Consider the following 21144-nt stretch of genomic DNA (forward strand, 5'->3'; position numbering starts at 1 on the left):
GCGCAGTCACCCCCCTGCACCTGCTAGCTTCATACTGCCGCCCACTGACTTGCCACAGGCAGCTGCTTTGTTCCCTGGCCTCTCAGTCCCCCGGCGCCTGCTAGCTCCGTACTGCCGCCCAGTGACTCACCGCAGGCAGCCGCTCTGTTCCCTGGGCTCTCAGTCCCCCGGCGCCTGCTAGCTCTGTCTTCCCTGCCCACCCGCTGATTTGGCACAGGCAGTCACTGTCTGTACACTCACTCCCCCCTCCCCCGGTGCCGGCTAGATCCTACACACTGCCTGGCCTGCTCACATGAAAAAAAAATGTGGCTCAGTCGGCGGTACCCCTTTGACATTGCTGTGGCACCCCAGGGAGCCGTGGCACACAGTTTGGGAACCATTGTATTAAAGACTTTACAAAGAAGGGCAACTAAAATGGTGCATGCCCTACAATACAAAACTTAGCCAGAAAGACTAAAAGATCTTAATATGTATAGTTTAGAGCAGAGAAGGGAAAGGGGGGACATGATAGAAACTTTCAAATATACAGATGTAGCTGGACTCTTCCTTGCCCACCCCGTTCCGATGGAGCTCCCTGCCACTGTTTGCCGCCTTCCCCACCGCCATTGCCAGTCCCCACCGCCGCCCCAACCCTGCTTGTCTCCCTGGAACAGAGATGGGCAAGGTCACGCCGCCCAGTCGCCGAGTGACGGACATGCATGGGTGTGAGACGGGGAGGTTCTGGCAAGCGCTGAGACTGAAATACTAAGACTGAGATGAAATAGAGGGGCTCCATCTGTATCAAGGGTTTTAACAAGGTACAGGAGTAGGGTGGCTAATTTTGGAATGGGGATCGGCGGGATCCCGGGACTTGGCCCCTAAAACACCAGGATTTCAATCCCAAGATTGGAGTTTCCAATCCCAGGATTTCAGGATTAGACTGCGCATGCGCAGAGAGAAATCGGAAAAATTCTAATCTTTTGTGATCTTTTACTTAAGACTCCTCGGACCACCGCCTTAGAGAGCTGAGGAGTCATCACGCAATTTCGCCCCCACTCCTGTGCTCTGACTTTCCTCTACCACCCAGTAGCCTCTTCTGCCGTTGCTGCCACCAGCAGGCTACATTGCTGGATTTATTTTCTTCATGCAGATATCCACAGGGGGCACATGACTGGCAGCAAGGGCACTCCTGGGTCATGAGGCTTCTGGGCTGTAGGAAACTTACACATAAAACAGCCACTTGTAAGTAAGTGCAGCACGAGGTGGTGGGCCATTGGCGGGCACCAGGGTGGTTACAAGAATGTAGCAGCAAAAGAGAATAAGGGGGCACTGATCATAAACTTTATGGTATATATCTTTGGAGGGGGGAGTCAGGATAAAAACTCATTAAGTCAACACCTACTTACTCCCTCTTCCATTCCCTATAACCCTCTTCCATTCCCCATTACTCATTGTCATATTGAGCTAATAAATTCCACAAACTCATGTATACGGATGATATCATGCAACCTGCATGTGATGTTGAGCTTGATGAATCCTGGCTTTGTGATTTTACTTCATACGGAAAAAATAAATTGTCTGTGCTGCAAGTGTAACTAAATTTTTTCAAATCTTGTTTTTCATTGCGATTGTGCGGTTGTCACCAGTAATGTAGTTCTGTGAATTATTTGACTGAGCACATAAAATTCCTTATCACTCACAATGGCCTGAAAGCTCATCAGTTTTATCAGAACAGATAACCAGTATAAGATCTAGCAGTAGTGGATCAATAAAATGATGGTGCAAGAGACAAAGATAAACAGCAGTCAGTAATTATTCACAAGCCAGTAGCGAGCAATGCCAGATAATTACTCACATGCCGCATTTGCTGTACCTGCTTGTTACAGCGCGGTTTCCATGGCATATTGAGTCCGATTTTTACTGAATAAATGGCTCACCCTGAGTTGCTATTATTCTACAAAGATTAAAAAGCCAAACAAAATAATTTCTCCCAGAGTCCCAGGACATTATCAAACATATAGGTACATGTCGACACATTCTCTTAAGTCGAGAACACACTGGTCAACATAATGGGAGGCGAACCGTGCATTGACATGGACATACACAATTGTCGATACAGGGGGGTGACAGAGTGGCAGGGGATACCATTCTGCATGTGCACAATATAAAATATACAACACAATATTAGATGGCACTACTATTTTAGTAAAATTAGTTCCACTGAGTAAAAACAGAAATCCACGCAAGCAAAACCGTGGGCAAATGCAAATCTGTAGATGTATGGCCAGCTTAAACTTTAATTACATTGAAGGACTGACTTATTATTTGTGGTCTTGCAACTGTAGGTACTTGTGTATTATCACGGCGCCCCCAATTTCCATCGCAGGCCATTGTACAACCAAAAATCGCGTTGCATGCGATGCGACCGATTTTAAGTAGCACATGTACACAGATGCCTAATTCCTATGTTAAATGCCTCCCAGACCCGATTTTAGATTGTACACCCACCCTGATGGGTAATGACTATGTTAAATGCCCCCCCATTGCTAACGCCACCCCACTATCAACGGCAACCCGAAGTGTGATGAGCTCAGCGAGACCGCGAGGGGCGGCGGTACGCGTCCTCCAACCTTTTCATACCCCCACTATCCACGTTGGCATGGAGTTGATTTTACCCACCGAGCCCGAAGCGTGGCGAGCGGACGCGTAATACTTGTGAAGTTATGCGCGTCCCCTCGCGGGGCTTGCTGCGCTCGCCACACTATATAAAATCAACTCCACTCCGACGTGGATAGTGGGGGTATGAAAAGGTCGGAGAACGCGTACCGCCGCCCCTCGCGGGCTCGCCACGCTTCGGGTTGGTGTTGATAGAGGGGTGCCGTTAACAATGGGGGGGCATTTAACATACTTATTACCCATCAGGGTGGGGATACAATTAAAAAACGGGTCTGGCTGGGCATTTTACATTGAAATCGCGTTGCATCGCATGCCATTATAATGGCATGCGATGCGACGCGATATTAAAATTGTACACTCTTCCCGGGAAAAGCCTCAAAATCGTGTCCATCGCATACATTAATTAGTGGTATACGATGCGATGGGCGCCGTGATAATACACAAGTACCCAACTGTAGTTGCTGAAGTTATTGTTTGTAGCATGGTAATATAGTAATGGTTGGAATCATCTATAGGATGTTATGTGATATAATTATTATGTCATGAGATTTTCTAATGATGTTATCGGACAATCCATGGGAGTTGGAGCAAATCATTTTGTTACCAACCATAATATCCCTAATTCCTGTCTATGCATTTATTTGATTACTTATTTATTGTTTGTTCTACATAAAACCTTGTTAGCTCTATACAAACTTTGTACTTTAAAAAAATAGTTTTTAATCAAGATATTATACAAACTGTATTATACAGTGGTGCAATGGCTTATGGGTTATTTTCAAATCAGCTCATGTGGTTTCTACAGCTATTGGGGGTGATTCTGGTTGGCTCGTTAAGCAGTGATAATTTGCTGCTTAGCTAGCCCTCTAGCGCTGACTGCCGGGCATGCAAATGCCCGCCACCCACTGCCGTGTGAATATCCCGCCTCTTTGTGAATGGATGTTTTACATAAACATCCATTTGCAGGGTAGCATGAAGAGCGAACCATGGAATGATTTCTACCCTGCCCGCAAATCTGACGGCTGACGTGCTGTGACATCGTTTCTTTACATCGCTGTTTATGCCTGGTACAACTTTCTGAATAATAAAGATATCGAAACAATTTCTTCGGCTGCTTTACTGAACATTGGATCACCATATTTATGGATATTACTTATTAAATAGAGGCGCCATTCCACAACTGGGTGTAAAGTTTGTTGTAGGGTGGTCCCCTAGCTCTCTGGGGACCTTGTGGTAAAGGCTGCCGACCTTCTGATATATATCGGGTTATATTGATTTGTGTATAGAGCGCGAGGTGGAATATTGGGATTGTGTGTGTGTGTGTGTGTGTGTATATATATATATATATACTGAATTTATATATTAGGGTGGCCCTTAGTAAAATGTGTAACTGCAACTGCGTGGGCCCCATAGCAAAATCCTGGAAGGGCCTCCCCATTGTCACTACTGTGCCCCTTGGGAGGGGGGGCAGAAGAAAGAGTGGGAAGAGCAAGGGATAAAGGGTGTCCTGAAAGAGAGAGGAGTGAGAGGGGACTTCATGGAAAAAGAGGGAATGAGAAGAGAGGGAAAGGGAGGAGTGCAAGCACCAGAGAGAGAGAGAGGAAGAGGGGATCAAAGTATGATAGTGTCAGGGAAAGAAAGGAGGAGAGACAGAGAGGGTGTCAGGGAAATGGAAACAGAGCCAAGTGTGGAGAGAGGGGGGAGAAAGGAAGGGTGAGGCTGTCAGGGAGGGAGGAACAACAGAGAGGGGAAAGAGGGTAGAGAGAGAGATAGAGATGTGAGACGGGGTGGGGGAGTGAGAGAGGGTTGAAAGAGGGGGCAGGGGGAAGAGGGAGAGAACATGGAGGGGAAAAAGGAGACGAGAGAAAAGGAATGGTAAGCAAGCAAAAAAGAGAAAAAAAGAAAAAGGTGGGAAGAGAGAGATTGAGAGGGGGTTGTGGGGGATCAGAGAGTGAGGGAGGATGGGAAGAATGAAGTGAGAGGGGAGTGGGAAAGGGGTGAGGAGGGGGACTACAGGGGAGGGAGGGGAGAAAGGAGAGATGGGAGAGCAGAGGGGAAGAGGAGAAGGGAGGGGAGAAAGAGGGTAGGAGATAAGGGGATGGGATGAGGGAGAGAAGACGAAGGAAAGGGGAGGAAGAAGAGGACAGGGAGGGGGTAGAAGGAGGGGGGCTGGAGGAGGGGGAAAGATGGGAAGGGATGTGGGGGAGAGGGGAAGAAACGGTTTGACTGGTTTCCCCCTGGCAGCGGTGACATGTCTCCAAATGAACTCACCAGCTCCTTTCACTGGTGCTGGGCTCCCCTGCGTGCTCTTCTGCACTGGGCTGTACAGCTTCCCAGCACCGCAGTCCCCTGCTCTGCTCTTCTCCGTGAGGCTCATCTGCTTCCACTGCCCTGGGCCTTACTGCTCTCCAGGCAGCATGGGCTTTACTGCTCTCCGATGCTACTCCACGGACAGCGTCGGGTTCCACTGCTCCCTGTGCGGCGCTGTCCGTTACTTATCCCCAGGCTGCGCTGAGCTCCACTGCTCCCCAGACGGCACCAGGTAGTACAGCTTCCTGGCCTTAGGCTCACCGTTCTCCAGCGCCACTGCCTGAATTGCTTTGAAGACGGCAGCGCGGCCCAGATCAAGGGGGTGCAGGGGATAGCCTGCTGGGGCCCAGGGCCCCCCAAGGCCCATGCCCCATAGCAATTGCATCCCCTGTACCCTCTATAGTTATGCCACTGCCCTTAGCAATAGGTAATTTTACTAGATTTAAAATGTTGCTGCTGCCACCCCCTAATCACCTCAAACACATTGAAGTTGGAACATACTATACGCTACTATTAAGTCTGATCAAAAGCGGTATATTCTTCCATATCTCAACCATTTTCTTTTTTCTTCTTATAAAAAATTATGTGGACACATCCAGGTACAAAATGTTAATTTTAAATAGTATGAAATAACATTAAAAATGTAAGAGTTTGAATTTTGTGAATGTGTGGTGTAAAATGGGTGATAATAAAGCTGTACTGTTCTATGTATATATTGTAACATTCTTTTTACACGTAAACTACAAATCTACGTGGGCCCATTAATGCCCCGCATGCTGGGACTTTTGGTTAATTTTAGCACTTTAATTATCCGCCCTTGACCAGTGAAGCCTGGGAGGACCCCGTTATTGGTCGGCGACCATCCATTCGCAGGGCCTGCATGCGAATCGCGATTGCGAATGGGTGGCGGCAGATGGCTCCAGTAGCATTTGGGAACGATGTTTGTTCCCATGAGCCAATGAGGCAATGACACGGGTGCGGGGGGCGGTCAGTTGACATCCCGGATGTCAGCTGCCTGGCCATTTCCTTCCAAGCGTGCACGCATATGTAAGGTTACTCAGAGCAACCTTACATATGCCTGCACCTTCCACATCTTTTGATGGTCGATGACTATTGAAAAATGTGGGTGGATCTTGGTCAGTCTACATCAGAACACAGAATCATGTGAGTCTGCCAAGGCACATACTGTACCTTAGTAACAACGTTCTAAGCATGTGCTGAACAGTTTCAAGCAAGTTAAGCTACTACATGCAAAGTTGCATACATACAGCTCTGCATCAGTCACAGAGTGCACCCTTTTCAACTACTGTATGTATCTTTCAGCTGATAAATTTAATCAAATTAGTCATTGCAATTGTAACATTACAACACAGAGGTCAATGGGACGGATTAAGGATGTGTATAGCTGTGTACACACGGGCATTTATCGCTGGCAATATTGTCAGCGATTGGAGTGTGCACCGCCGATAAATCGCTGGGCGCGCGCTGCCGTTTTTAGCCCCCTTATGATCGCAGGAGCTTGCTACTGCGACCATCTGATTCCCTCTGCGGCTCCCCCGGCAGAGGTTCCCTTTCATCAGCGACCATCTCTGTTCGCTGATGAAAACGGGACACTGAACGATATATCGCCGAGCGATATATCACCCCGTGTGTATGCACCTTATGTGTACTTGTTTTTCCCCAGACATACACTGTATATCACTAAGAGCTATATAAATACATAATATATGAGATCCTAGAAGATTTTGCAATGGATTTACAGTGCACATTTTCTTCTTTAGAGCTAAATTACTTAAATGTTCTTTTAGAAAAATAAAAAATTTGCTTGTCTCCATAGCTTCCCATTAAGAAACTTTTTGGGGCTGTTTGTGCAGTAGGAATCGGCGGAGCTTTCCAATATGGATATAATCTATCACTTATCAATGCACCTACAACAGTAAGTAACAAACTGTTATATTATTTATACTTACTGTTCTATATTAGTAGTTTTATATGTTTAACAAAAAGTATTTTACTTAGTCCAAGTTGGAAACCGACAGATTCAATTTAGTTGGGAATATCACATCTAGACCTAACTTATTTAATTAGTTATCTTAAACAGGTTGAACTTGATGGACAAACGTCTTTATTCGGGGATGGATCATAGGATAGACAGCAACTAGGTCGACAAGAATTATGTCGACACCACTAGGTCGACATGCAGGAAGGTCGACATGGGTTAGGTTGACAGGATCATTAGGTCGACACAATAATTAGGTAGACATGGGGAAGGTCGACAGTCCAAAGGTCGATATGGTGTCCATCTAATGCTTGTAGCCCTAGTAACCGTATCCCCTTTATTCAACCTCACTTGCTATGGTACTATGCCACTGTGTTACTAATTGTGAGAAGATTGGGTGTTCAGATCTGCTTGCTGGGCTGCGTGCATTCGGAGTACAGCGAGCGGCAGATTAATGCCCCCCCCCCCCCCCGGGTCAATGCATGCCACCGTTGGCCGAGCCAACGTGCAGGGCTGCAAACGGATTTGTACGTGTACACATCCGTTCGTATGCAGCCGCACAGAGGATAAATCATTCGATAGTTACTTACCATCGAATCTTTTCTCCTCCTCTGCACGGCGCTTAGAGCCGCTGCGTGACCCAGGAGCTCCTATGGATGTGATTTTGGGGAAGAACCCGACATATGGTCAGTGATGGCTTCCCTTCGCAAGGGGACCCCACGCATGCACACAGATCACATTTATTGGTGTTTGGATGGGCTGCAAATTCACGGCCCATTCGAGCAGGGGGAGAGGAGACTGCTGCTACTTAGTGGCTGCAGCCTCCATGGTGTGTAGGATAGAAATGTTTTGGAGGGTTGGGGGCGATTGAACTATTCGTCCCACCCCCTGGATTTGCCCCCATATTAAGGAACATAATATACTTGCAATAAACTGGGGTAGTGGTGTACAGGGCCGGTGCTAGGGGGTTCGGCGCCCTCCTGCAAACTATAAATTTGCACCCACCCAAACTTTACAAAGGGAGGGGTGTGGCCACACAATAATGCTCCCACTCAAAATTACACTACACAGTAGCACAATCTTATTCACCAGTGCCGTAACTAGCCATTTTGGTGCCATGTGCGAAAAAACAGGGACAGTGCGCGCCAAATGCGCGCGCAAAATTGTAGAAGCGTGGCTTCATGGGGAATTGGCGTGGTCACATAAAAGTACCAATAACACCATAATCCCCATAACACATTATGCTTCACACCTCAAAACCCAAAGCACATTATAGTAACCACACACAGTAATGCACATTATTCGTAATGCCACACATCATGATGCCCCTTGCACAATATGCAGAACACCATAATGCCCATTACACATTATGCCACACACTGTAATTCCCCTTACATAAAATGCCATGCACTATAATGCCCATATGACATTGACACATAATGCCCCGAGTACTCCTGCATATACCCACATTTGTAGCGTTGCTTATTCATAACACCCACACCAGTTGCGAAAAGTAGTTGCTCTGCTTACAAGTAGTGCCCACACCAGTTGCCGACAGTAGTAGCGCTGCGTAACCATATACCCACTCCAGATGCTGACAGTAGTACCTCTGCTTATACATAACACCCACACCAGTTGCCAAAAGTAGTTGCTCTGCTTATACACATGCCCACACCAGTTGCCTAAAAGTAGTACCTCTGCTTATACGTAGTGCCCACACCAGTTGCCGACAGTAGTAGCACTGTGTAACCATATGCCCACACCAGTTGCCGACATTAGTAGCGCTGCCTGTACACATGCCTACACCAGTTGCCAACATTAGTAGTGCTGCCTCTACACGTGCCCACACCAGTTGCCGACATTAGTAGTGCTGCCTCTACACGTGCCCACACCAGTTGCCGACAATAGTAGTGCTGCCTCTACACGTGCCCACACCAGTTGCCGACAGTAGTACCGCTGCCTACACACGTGCCCACACCAGTTGCCGACATTAGTAGTGCTGCCTCTACATGTGCCCACACCAGTTGCTGACAGTAGTACCGCTGCCTACACACGTGCCCACACCAGTTGCCGACATTGGTAGCGCTGCATATAGATGTGCCCACACCAGTTGCTGACATTAACAGCGCTGCCTATACACGTGCCCACACCAGTTGCCGACATTAGTAGTGCTGCCTATACACATGCCCACACCAGTTGCCGACGTTAGTATCGCTGCCTATACACGTGCCCACATCAGCTGCCGACATTAGTAGCGTTGCCTATATACGTGCCCACACCAGTTGCCGACATTAGTAGCGCTGCCTACACATGTGCTCACACCAGTTGCCGACATTAGTAGTGCTGCCTACAAACGTGCCCACACCAGTTGCTGACATAAGTAGCGCTGCATACACATGTGCCCACACCAGTTGCCGACATTAGCAGCGCTGCCTATATACGTGCCCACACCAGTTGCTGACATTAGTAGCGCTGCCTACACATGTGCCCACACCAGTTGCCGACATTAGTAGTGCTGCCTACACATGTGCCCACACCAGTTGCTGACATTAGTAGTGCTGCCTACACACGTGCCCACATCAGTTGCCGACATTAGTAGTGCTGCCTACACATGTGCCCACACCAGTTGCTGACATTAGTAGTGCTGCCTACACACGTGCCCACATCAGTTGCCGACATAAGTACACTCACACTTTACAATGGTGGCACTGGCAGCTCATCCTCTCCTGTTTCCTGGTGTCTTCAGTCAGCCTTGCTCCCTTGTAGCCCCGCCCCTTCTGGTTTGTGTAGCCACGCCCCATCCGTCAGTGTAGCTCCGCCCCCTTTCGGACCCTCCCGATGACCAGCTGATAATGAGCCAGAAGGGATCTCTGTGCCTCCGGCGCTGCTGCCTGTGATGAAGTGTGACAGGCGCAGCAGCAGCCGGCAGGCACGGAGGACAGCAGAGGATGCACAGCAGGGACAGTGCCTCTCCTGCACGGCGCCTACCTGCTTTGCATCCTCTGCTGAGTGGGTAGCGCCGGCCCTGGTGGTGTATGCATTACATTATGGATATTCACGTCAAAAGTCATTTTCTTTTGTGATCAGTGACATCTCTGAAACATTGGTGGTCAAGGTTTGCGCATGTGCAACCCTAACTGCGAACGGGCGTGGCAAGTTACACACTCGTCAGGCTGTTTGCAGAGCGGAGTAAGGGATGAGGCGGTGGCTGTGCTGGGCCATTGAATACCCACCATTTTATGGGCGCCCCATGAAAACACTGGGCGCTCCCATGGGTAGGTTTGGGTGACTGACGTCACATACAGCGATTTACATGCGTCTTCATGCATTTTCTGAGCGATTTAGTAAAATCGCTTAGAAAATGTCTGAATGTCGGCCCATGTGTAGGGCCCAGAAGTGCCCTATTTAACTTTTTAAAATGTGTTCCCCTACAGCATGTTCACAAGTTCATTAACGAAACCTGGTATACACGGTACAATACCCAGATACATGAAAATATTTTGACGCTCATCTGGTCCGTGATTGCTTCAGTGTTTACAATTGGAGGTCTCATCGGGACATTTATTGGAGGCCATATAGCAGTGAAACTTGGCAGGCAAGTACATTTATTTTATATCTATGTTATATATAGTTATGCAGTGTAAAGAAATGGCCAGGTAGGAATAATGGACAGAACATAATTACACTGTACAGTTAATGCACAGAGGGTGCCATTCTAATTGGTGTATGGTCACTAGGTCAACAAGGGGAAGGTCGACATGCATTGGGTCAACCACTCAAGGTCAGCATGCATCAAGGTTGACACAACTGAAGGTCGACATGGGTTTAGGTCGACAGGTGAAGGAATGAACCAGCCCTCAAGTGAGGGTTGAAACTGGGGGTGCTTTATAGGAGTGGCTTCTCAGCAGCTGCTTGGAACAGGTTGTTACTCCTGTGTACAGATGGAGCCCGTCTTGAGGGTTGTTGATAGAATCGGCAAAGCCCTTGCACCTGTCGGAAGGGGGCTCACGCGGGTCACCGCCAGGTCCGTGTCAGTTGCCGCAAACCCCCCCCTCCCTGCACCCCCACTAACCCTGCCTGTCTCCCTGAAGCGGACAGGCAGGGTTTCCGCTGCCGAGTGACTGGGATCCCAGTCTGATGAAGTCCTGCTCATTCAACGCTCACCAGTGAGGACATCCTGGCGAGTGCTGGGGCTAAATGAGAGGGACTCCATCTGTGTATATGCAAACAAGAAAAACAAATTTACAAATTTAATATCATAGTAGATAAAAAGCATAACAACCACTTCCAAATTTTAGCAGCAAATATTGGAGAGTCCGTTCCTAGTATTACCCAGACAGTGAAAAGTTATTGAAAAAATAGTTACCGCCCCTGGCTAGATAGGTTGGAGGTTGTGTCCATAGAGTCCAAGTGGTCGGTCCAAGATTTGCAAAAATCACCGGTATCAACTGGAAAGATGTTAGAGGACAATGTGATGGTAATTCCTTGGTTTCCCAATAAGGAAAGGTGCCTACGGAGTGGTAGATGCAGTTATCTGTAGTACCCCAATATTAGATGTAGATGGGGGTAGGTAGGAATCCTGAAGGGCTGGTTCGGACTGCAATCCAATAAATAAGTGGTGAGAAGTGGGCAGCAGTGAAAACTGACGCGTTTCGCTGCACTTGGCAGCTTTATCAAAGGTACCTTTATCAAAACTACCTCAAAGGGGGTATTGAATTAAGTACCGTTTTTTCAGCTAGACTTTTTTGTCCATGTTCTTTTTATGTGTGTGTGGGGATATTGACCTGGGTAAAAATGGACCCAAGATCAGCCAACAACGCACGCACCTTCGACCAAGAGTAGTTAAAAACATGGATTGTCCATGCTGCATTTTTCAACCAAAATCGACATGGGCATTAAATTGAGCGTATTTGATTCACCCTATTCCAGGGGTTCCCAATCTTTTTTGAATCACGGCACCCTAGAGCATGGGTCCTCAAACTACGGCCCTCCAGATGTGGTGAAACTACAAATCCCAGCATGCCTTGCCACAGTTTTCCTATAAGGGAGTGTTAAAACTGTGGCAAGGCATGCTGGGAATTGTAGTTTCACCACATCTGGAGGGCCGCAGTTTGAGGACCCATGCCCTAGAGTATCAAAATTTTTTCACGCCACCCCTAGGCCAAAAATAAATTTATTAGATTGGGTTTATATGTGATTCTTAGGGTCAGGTATGTGGTAAAGGATAGGATTTGCTTCTGTTTGTACACATTTTATTAATGGCAGCCACCAGCATTGCTTTTGCTTATAAATAATTAACCATTAATAATTTGAGTTGGTCCTGGACTACCAACCCAGGGCACCCCTGCATGTGTCCCGAGGCACCCCAGGGAGCCACGGCACACAGTTTGGGAACCACTGCCCTATTCAATGACCATGACGATTTTTCAACTGGTCGAAAAAAAAATGTCAATAATTGAATGCCCCTAAGACTGAGCATAAAAAGTGCTTGTTTTCAGATAAGTGGAATAGATTTGTGTGTGGGGGTGAAGCAGAATTGCATCACTGCACCCAATAACAAAATTAAGGGCTCAATTGCGTATGCAGTGGCCTCTAAACATGCAAACATGAGAATTAGACTGATAAGATGCCCATACACTAGTACGATATGGCCCTTTATCACAGGATTTTAACACCATCTGGCCAATAAACCATGTGAAAAGATCCAATGGGGCAGTGATTGATGTTTGAAGTTTCTTTATTCAGTGTTGTGTATTATGGTGACATTATATAGATAAATAACAATAATAATGTTATTCCTTCTTCCCCACTAATAATGTGCGGTTTGTATATTGTATTTTGGTTGCTTGGGGCAGGCTTTGATCAGCTGTAAAAGCACATGACTGCATTGCAGGGTGGGGGATGGGGACTCTTCAGTTTCTGTTTAAAAATAAAGAATACAATGGTACAATTGTATATGTTGAGTTGTGCAATAGATAAAAGGGTCAACCATTTCACTTAGCAAAATGGATAAGTAAAACTATATTAATTAAAGCTGAATACGGTATTGCCTCATCATTTGGGAAACACCCTGCACAAATCCCCCCCCCCCCCCCATGTTTCCTTTAACAACACTAGCACAGGACTGTTGCTATTATAGCAGGGGGGGCGGGGGCACAAGGAATCGACTCCTGCCAATCAGAGTCGTGTTTACAGTACTATTATCTTTACAGTTGCATGGGTAACATTTATTTGATTTATATAACAGTTTAACTGAGACAAAGTACATGCACTGTACATGATCTCTCTGCTGCCTATACTAAGCTGTCTGCTCTGCTCATCTATATTGCAGGAAACAGGCTCTAATGGTGAATAACGTGTTCGCAATCCTCGCTGCTCTTTTCATGGGAATTGCGCAACCAGCTGGATTGTTTGAACTTTTGATAGTTGGGAGATTCCTAATAGGCATTAATGCAGGTAATGTGTATATACAGTTGTGAATACAGTTATAATTATGTACTGGTGTAAACATGGTTGTACTGGCCCACAGGTCAAAGTTACTCACATTTGTGCAGACTAGGAAAATGATTAGATGCCAAGTGAATTGCGTATGGATTTCAAGATAATAGCGACTAGCGATCCATTGGCAATTCTCTCTAAGATTTGCACAGGGCAGGTTTTCTTTCTGTCTGGGCGTGGCTATCTACTCGCAGTCATCTGCAAATTTTCAGATAAGAGATCAACTCTGGATCAGGCCCATGGTTTCAAAACCTCCCCTTCGATTAGTTGTAACCAACCGATTATATACTTCTGAATATAAGACAGAAATGATCAACAATTTTGGAAAGTTATTCCATAAGATGCCCACAAACCCCTTATTACAGTGTTTACCAGCCCTCTTCTACCTCTCATTCAGCACTTTCACTCAGTTCATAGCTACATCCTTCCCTCCCTTCTCCATGGTCTGTTTTCCATTTCCTTTTACTCCTCCTGCCCTACAGAAAAAAAGAGTTGTTATGTTTTGGCCTCACTACATTGCAAATGTTGATTGTTTATTTAGTCTTATTATCCATATTTGGTGTGCATTTTCATATTTACTATTGAGTATGCTTGTTTGACCCTGGCCATACATAGAATGTATTACAAAAGCAAAAAAAAAAAAAAAAAAAGACAAAGACATAGTGCCACACTCTAAGGTATTTGTGGACTCGGGGGTTTGGGTTGATGCTGGACTAGTAGCGGAGGGAAGAAGGTTAGTTGGCTTAATAAAATGCTTTCTTATAGAACTAAAAAACAATGATTAACAAGACCGGGTCCAAGGGTGCAGAGCCAAACTCGTCAGGGGTCTCCACCAGGGTCCATGGGCGGATTCAGGGGGTGGTGAAGTGCCCCCCATGTCATTTCAGACATAGCTCATTTTGTAGCTGAGGACTGGGGCTTTCCAACGTCGGGCGTCACTAGCCCCCCGGGAACCGGAGATACCGCCAGGCAAAGAATATTTCCTCCATAGGATAACATGGGTTCCGCTAAGTCCATCCCCCACCCAGTTCCGACGGCTGCCAGTCCCCGTCCCCCCGGCACCACATAAGCTTGTGGTTGATCTCATTCAAACCCAATCTGATACTAGGCTGGTCCATATGGGTCAATTAGTTACAGAGATATTGTGGGTAAATCTATTTTTTTATTTCTGAAATGTAATTTCATGGCTGTTCATGTTCTTTGAGGGCAGAATACTCTGGAACCAGCTTCACAGGACCAAAATCAAAGCCCACTCTAAAGTTCTTCAATATGACACTGGTCTCATGTAAATGGATCAGTTAGTTCCAAAGAAATAGCCGGGTAAACAATATAGCCGGTTAAAGGGAGAGGGAGGGTTTCTCTCTCCCTCAAACCAGAAAATGCAGGGACTATGCTGGTGTAAAAGGGGCCAACCCGGGAATGTCCCTGCCTGATCCTCGGACCATATTCCCAGGTAAGTCCCTGCACTTTCTGGTGTGAAAGGGGTATTATTTCAAATACCCGGGACCTGCAGTGCTCTGAATACAGCCGGGCAGCCCCCTGCTCTCTGCCCAGCTGTCAATGGCTGTCACTTCTGCCCGGCGGCGGCTGCCTCCACAGTTACCGTGAGTGTGTATTCCTCCTTGGCAATGAGCATGTAATTCCGCATGGCAACGAGCATGGAACCCTTGGCAATGAGCATGTAGGAAAGCAGCACTTAAGTAGCATAATTTTTAATAGGCATTATGGTGTTTGGCATTATACGCAATGGAAATTATGGTGTGTGGCTTAACATCTAATGGGTATTATGGTGTACATTTTTAACGCGCGCAATGTCCCTGTTTATGAAGCATATTGTATATTTTGGCTTAATTTGTGTGGCATTATGTGAATTTTGGCTCAATCCATGTGGCATTATGGGGGTTTTTCTAGTTCACTCTTTCTGACAAAATCCTTCTTAGATGGACAAAACCATGTGCACTGCAGGTGGGGCAGATGTTACTTGTGCAGAGAGTTAGATTTGGGTGGGGTTTTACTTCAAAGTGAGATCTATATTGCAGTTTAAAAATAAAGCAGCCAGTATTTACCCTGCATGTTACATCTGCCCCACCTGCATTGCACATGGTTTTGTCCATCTAAGAAGGAATTTGTCAGAAAAAATGAACTAGAATAAAGCCCTATGTGCATTTTGGCTTAATTTGTGTGGCATTATGTGATTTTTGGCTCAAACCATGTGGCATTATGTGAATTTTGGCTCAATCCATGTGGCATTATGTGAATTTTGGCTCAATCCCTGTGGCATTATCTGGATTTTGGCTCATTCCATTTGACATTATGTGAATTTTGGCTCATTCCATTTGGCATTATGTGAATTTTGCCTCAATCCATGTTGCATTATGTGAATTTTGGCTCAATCGGTGTGAAATTATGTGAATTTTGGCTCATTCCATTTGGCATCATGAGTAAGGGGCAAGTATAATGGGGACCTGTATTTTGTTGCATAATGTGTAGAAGTTGTATATTATGTGGCACACTACACTCAAGGACACCCCCCCCTATTGAGTGGCCACACCTCCTATTCTGGAGCACGCCTTCGGCGCGTGCACAACTACATCCTTCATTTTTGTTGCAAAGATGGGCCTGTGTACTTTAAAAAGGGGCCAGGGCCTATTTTTAATTCCATTCCCACCCTCTCTCTGCTCTCCTCTCTCTCTCGCTGCTCTCTTAGCGTGTACACTGGTGGTACCAATAACACCCCCCCCCCCCTCCCAAACCCTCTCCTATCATGGTGCACCCCCTGTCATTTTCTGCTGGATCCGCCCCTGACAGTGACCCCCGCAAAGAGTTAGGGTTTGGCAGCATCTGACAAGCAGGTTGTGGCCCCTTGCCTTGGCTGCGGAGTGGAGCTGGGCTGGATGAGTGCAGTAACAGTGAATAGAACCAACTGTATCTGCGGTAAGATCAAATAATCGGACAGAACTTGAGAGTGAACAGACAAACAGGACTGGGGCTGATGAAGAGAAACAAACTCTGAAACAGCAGATGGAACTGGAGAATGACCAGATGAACTGGACTGGGACTGATGAAGAGCAATGGACTCTGGCACTGCAGACAAAACCAGTGAACGAGTAGACAAACTGGACAAGGACTACTGGAGGAAAACCAAGAATGAACAGATGAAACAGAACTGCTCGATCACAGTGAGGAGTACAGAAAACTAACATGCGCAAATGATCTGTGAATAATGTTAACTGGCGAGTTGCAACAATTGAAAACACCCCTAAATATCTGCAGGGGTCATGTGAAGAAATCAGGAATCTGATTGGGTATTCTGGGGTCAGGTGACCCCAGAAAGATGGCAGAGCCCAGGACCCATAAGTGCTCCCAGCACCTTGATCCCTGCCAAAATGGAGATGCCCAACCAGAGCATCTGGAGGGGTAAGCTACACTGCTACCGCTGCATGCTCTCGCTGTTTGTGATGCAAAGGTGAGGAATAAATATCAGAGGAAAAAGTTACAAAAGTCAGTGTGTGTATCCAGTTGACTGAAAGACATTGGGCTAAATGTAATAGGGTGAGAGTTTCAGAAAGTGAGAGATTTTGGGAGAGTTTTCCCTTGTTTTTTTAAAGCAGCAATGGTACTTGTTTCCTAGCACGGTGCCAGCGATTTTAATTGCATCCATCGGGACCCAAAAAATTGCGTTGATCGTATCGCATGCAATACGATCAACGCAATTTTTTACATTGGAACCAATGTAAAATGGTCCCTGAGACCCGATTTTACATTGGCCCCAATGTAAAATGCCCCCCAGACCCCAATTTTCATTGTATACCCACCCTCATGGGTGAATTGCCCCCCCATTGTTAACGCCACCCCACGATCAACGCCAACCCGAAGCATGGCGAGCGGCGGCGGTACACGTCCTCCGACCTTTTCATACTCCCACTATCCACGTCGGCGTGGAGTTTACTTTATAAAGTGTGGCGAGCGCAGCGAGCCACCGAGCATGAAGCGTGGCGAGCGGGCGCGCATTACTTCACAGGTATTACGCGTCCGCTCGCCATGCTTCGGGCTATATAAAATCAACTCCACGCCGACGTGGATAGTGGGGGTATGAAAAAGTCGTAGGATGCGTACCGCCACCCCTCGCGGGCGCGCTACGCTTCGGGTTGGCGTTAATCGTGGGTTGCCGTTAACAATGTGGGGGCATTTAACATACACATTACCCATTAGGGTGCCTATACAATCAAAAATCGGGGCCATTGGCCCATTTAACATTGCTCCCTATGTAAAATCGCGTTGATCGCTTCAGTCGCATCGCATGCCATTATAATGGCATGCGATGGATGCGATCAATGCGATTTTGTAATAGCCGGCTAATTTAACATTGCTCCTTATGTAATATCACGTTGATCGCGTCGGGCGCATCGCGTGCCATTATAATGGCATGCGATGGACGCGATCAACGCGATTTTGTCATTGCCGGCAATAAAGGCTAAAAATAGCCAAATATCGTGTCGGTCGCGTCCATCGCATACCTTAAGTTACCTTAACTTAAGGTATGCGATCACCCACGACGGGCGCCGTGCTATGAAACAAGTACCGCAGCAATCAAATACACTGCAAAACCAGGTTGATTTTGCCATGTAATTGATGGCTGCTTTAAAAAACATGGGAAAACTCTCCCAAAATCTCTCACTTTCTGAAACTCTCACCCTATTACATTTGGTCCAATGTCTGGTCAACAGTCAATATCAATTATTTTTTTTCTTTTATCATATTTTACCATCCACACATATTCCGATTGGCCCGAAGCATGGCAAGCGAAGTGGTCCACTAATTGGGGTGCACATGTAAGGTGTCAATACTGACACCAAAAAAACTACAAAAACTCTACTCTGACCTTTGGCTGTCTATGACTATCGACCTAGACATTGTTTGTGAGCTACACCACACCCATCTGCGTGTGTATAAAACTGACCAATTTTACATATGAAAGATTCTTCGCTTCTGAATACATTACATGGGACCTTGTTAAGAGGCACGTGATTTAACAAGTACTTTTAGGTCTCCCTATGGGCCTAATTCAGACCTGATCGCTGCTGTACAAATTTGCAGAGGTCTGCGATTAAATAGCCACCGCCCAGACAGTGTGAAATCCTGCACCGTGCAAGTCTACGAATGACTTGCTAATGGATTGCCGAGCTGCAAAATCAATTCGCAACGCACTCACCATCTAATCATTTTTACCAGTCTGAGAAATTGTGGGTTATTCTGATTCACTCGGAAAGGCACAATCACTCTCTAATGGACAAAACCATATGCACTGCAGGTGGGGAGATGTAACGTGTAGAGAAAGTTAGATTTGGGTGTTTTATTGTTTCTGTGCAGGGTAAATACTGGCTGCTTTATTTTTACACTGCAATATAGATATACCCCCCACCCAAATCTTACTCTCTCTGCACATGTTACATCAGCCCCACTTGCAGCTGCCTGGCTTCACTGTGACTGGAGTGACTCCCTATTGGAAGCCTGACCTGCCAGTCACCCAAGGCAGTCTAATCAGGAGGTGTTCTCTCCCTCCAGGATGCCTCTACCTGGGCATGCGCAGTAAGAGGACAATACCGTGCATGCGCCAGACCCAGGACCCTGAATATGCCTATTGGGACTGCTGCAAAAGCAGCCCATAGAGGCTGGGGGTCAGCTCATGGGCAGTACTTGCGAATTTGCATAACAGTGATCAGGTCTGAATAACCCCCTCTATCTAACAGAACATATATATAATGAGACAGTAATGTCCAAGTGACACAGCGGTAAGGGGTGTCACAAGTGTATTGCTCATTCACATGGTGTTTAAGGAAATGAGATAAGCAGTTTGCACAGACTGCACAAATAGCAAATAGTGCTGGAACCTACCGATTAATTAAGCATAGCTAATTAAAGACATTAATAAAGAAAAAATAAGTTACACCAAGATGTAGGTTCTAAACACATATTAGGGTCCTGTTCCCAATTCAGATGTGTCTAAGTTTTATCTGTTTGGGTAGAGGTTACCAATAATAATAAGAATGTTAAAAGGAGATCTAACCACTGAGACAGGATCTACTCTCGGATCTGAATCAGGCCCAATGAAACTAAACTGTACTTGTACCAAAGGATTCTAGTTTTGCATAGTCATATATAGCAATAAGTTTATTGGAGTTGAGAGAATGGACAATAATACTAGTCTGCCTAAACCACAAGGGGAGTCCCAATAGGAGACCATTTTTCATTAAATCTTAAATGTATAGCCCAGTTTTATTTATTACTAATAGAGTAGGTAATTTATCAAGTCTGTCGCTGTCCTGAAGGCTTTCCTGTTTGTTCCCAGTTTTTAATGTTCACTAAAAGTAATTTCTGCTGTGCCTTGAGAATTAGCAAAACAGTGTCTGTTCAGCCTTATTAATGCAACGGAAATTACAATGTAATTACCACTTTATTCAATGTAAACTGCAGGGGCGTAACTACCATAGGAGCAGAGGGTGCAGCTGCTATGGGGCCCAGAGCTGAAGGGGGCCCATCTTTGCTGTCAAACTAATATGTTTTGCATACATTTATCACCATCAGTTGCTAAATAGGGGGCCCTTACAAACTTTTGCTATGGGGCCTACGAATATCTAGTTACGCCTCTGGTAAACTGGAATTTTATAAGCGTCTTTATTTCTTTGGAGTTAATGAGCATCACTTTATAATGGTAGAAACTCACGCTTGGAATATTAGTTATTTATAGAACTGACAACAAGTTACATCACAAACCCTGACATTCGTCTATGTCTCTGTCTTGTACTCTATATTTAGAACTTGTGATCCATTTGTTTTCTCGGTTTAGGACTCTGTACAGCAGTGGTGGCCAACGATTAAGGGTATAATGAGTGGCCTTTTAATGATCCTGTACATTACTCTCTATAGTAAATAAAAACAATAACTTTATAAATATAGAACAAAAGTTGCTCTTTAGATTAGATCCATCATCCCATACATGTTCCAAACATCCTTCAGATTTTTCCACTTACCACTCAGGTGTTCCACTCACCCCAAACTTCAGAGTGCCCACTTATCCCCCCAAAAATACCCATATTGCCTATTTGCCCCAAAATATCTTTTGTCATATGACTTCCACTTGTCTTTAGTGGACGTACTCAGGGCCACATTAACAATAGGGTGGATGGAGCTGCAGCTTCAGGCTTCTCATTAAAAACAGTGTTAATTAATCACTAACCAACAGCATTCCCCTCATTTGCCTACCTCCCGGGCAAAGCTCCGCCTATTCCCTCTGGGCCGCCCGCAGACCAGCACAATCTTCCCCTTGTGTCACCGAAATCTCTGTCCGTGGTTGTACTAAGCTCTGTACCTGGACCGCAATAAGTAGGTCATTATGGTCTGTTCGCAATGTTTTGCTTGTGCGCATGCACATGTGAAGGCTCTTTGGGTGAACGGGCCGGTGTGATTCTTCGCCGGCCCATTCACACAGAGCAGTGCGGGCGGAGGGAGGAAGGTCAACATGCTTTGTGTCGACCACTGAAGGTCGACATGTATCAAGGGCTACACACCTGAAGGTTGACATTGGGTAAGGTCGACATGGTCATTAGGTCGACATGGGCTAGGTTGACAGTCAAAAGGTCGACATGGATTTTTTTTGGAGCCGACATGTGCTGACAGGCAGT

The 21144-nt window shown here is 46.1% G+C and overlaps 1 protein-coding gene and 1 long non-coding RNA gene across 3 annotated transcripts in view; one reads left to right on the plus strand and one right to left on the minus strand.

Moving 5' to 3' along the window:
- The window catches only part of LOC146007997 (solute carrier family 2, facilitated glucose transporter member 11-like), an 87487-nt gene that overhangs the window by 45756 nt on the left and 20587 nt on the right, over positions 1 to 21144 (plus strand). For both annotated transcript variants that reach the window (XM_083146835.1, XM_083146844.1), the window contains 3 exons: positions 6803 to 6901; positions 10399 to 10559; positions 13296 to 13420. In XM_083146835.1, coding sequence (XP_083002961.1) covers positions 6803 to 6901; positions 10399 to 10559; positions 13296 to 13420 — 385 coding nt within the window. The remainder of the gene's footprint in view (positions 1 to 6802; positions 6902 to 10398; positions 10560 to 13295; positions 13421 to 21144) is intronic.
- LOC146008005 (uncharacterized) overlaps positions 13837 to 21144 on the minus strand; it is a 30035-nt gene continuing 22727 nt past the window's right edge. The window contains exon 3 of the long non-coding RNA XR_014444443.1: positions 13837 to 13938. This is a non-coding gene — a long non-coding RNA (uncharacterized LOC146008005). The remainder of the gene's footprint in view (positions 13939 to 21144) is intronic.

Source organism: Crinia signifera, chromosome 1 (assembly GCF_055691185.1).
Source record: "Crinia signifera chromosome 1, ASM5569118v1, whole genome shotgun sequence".
In the NCBI taxonomy this organism is placed as follows: Eukaryota; Metazoa; Chordata; class Amphibia; order Anura; family Myobatrachidae; genus Crinia; species Crinia signifera.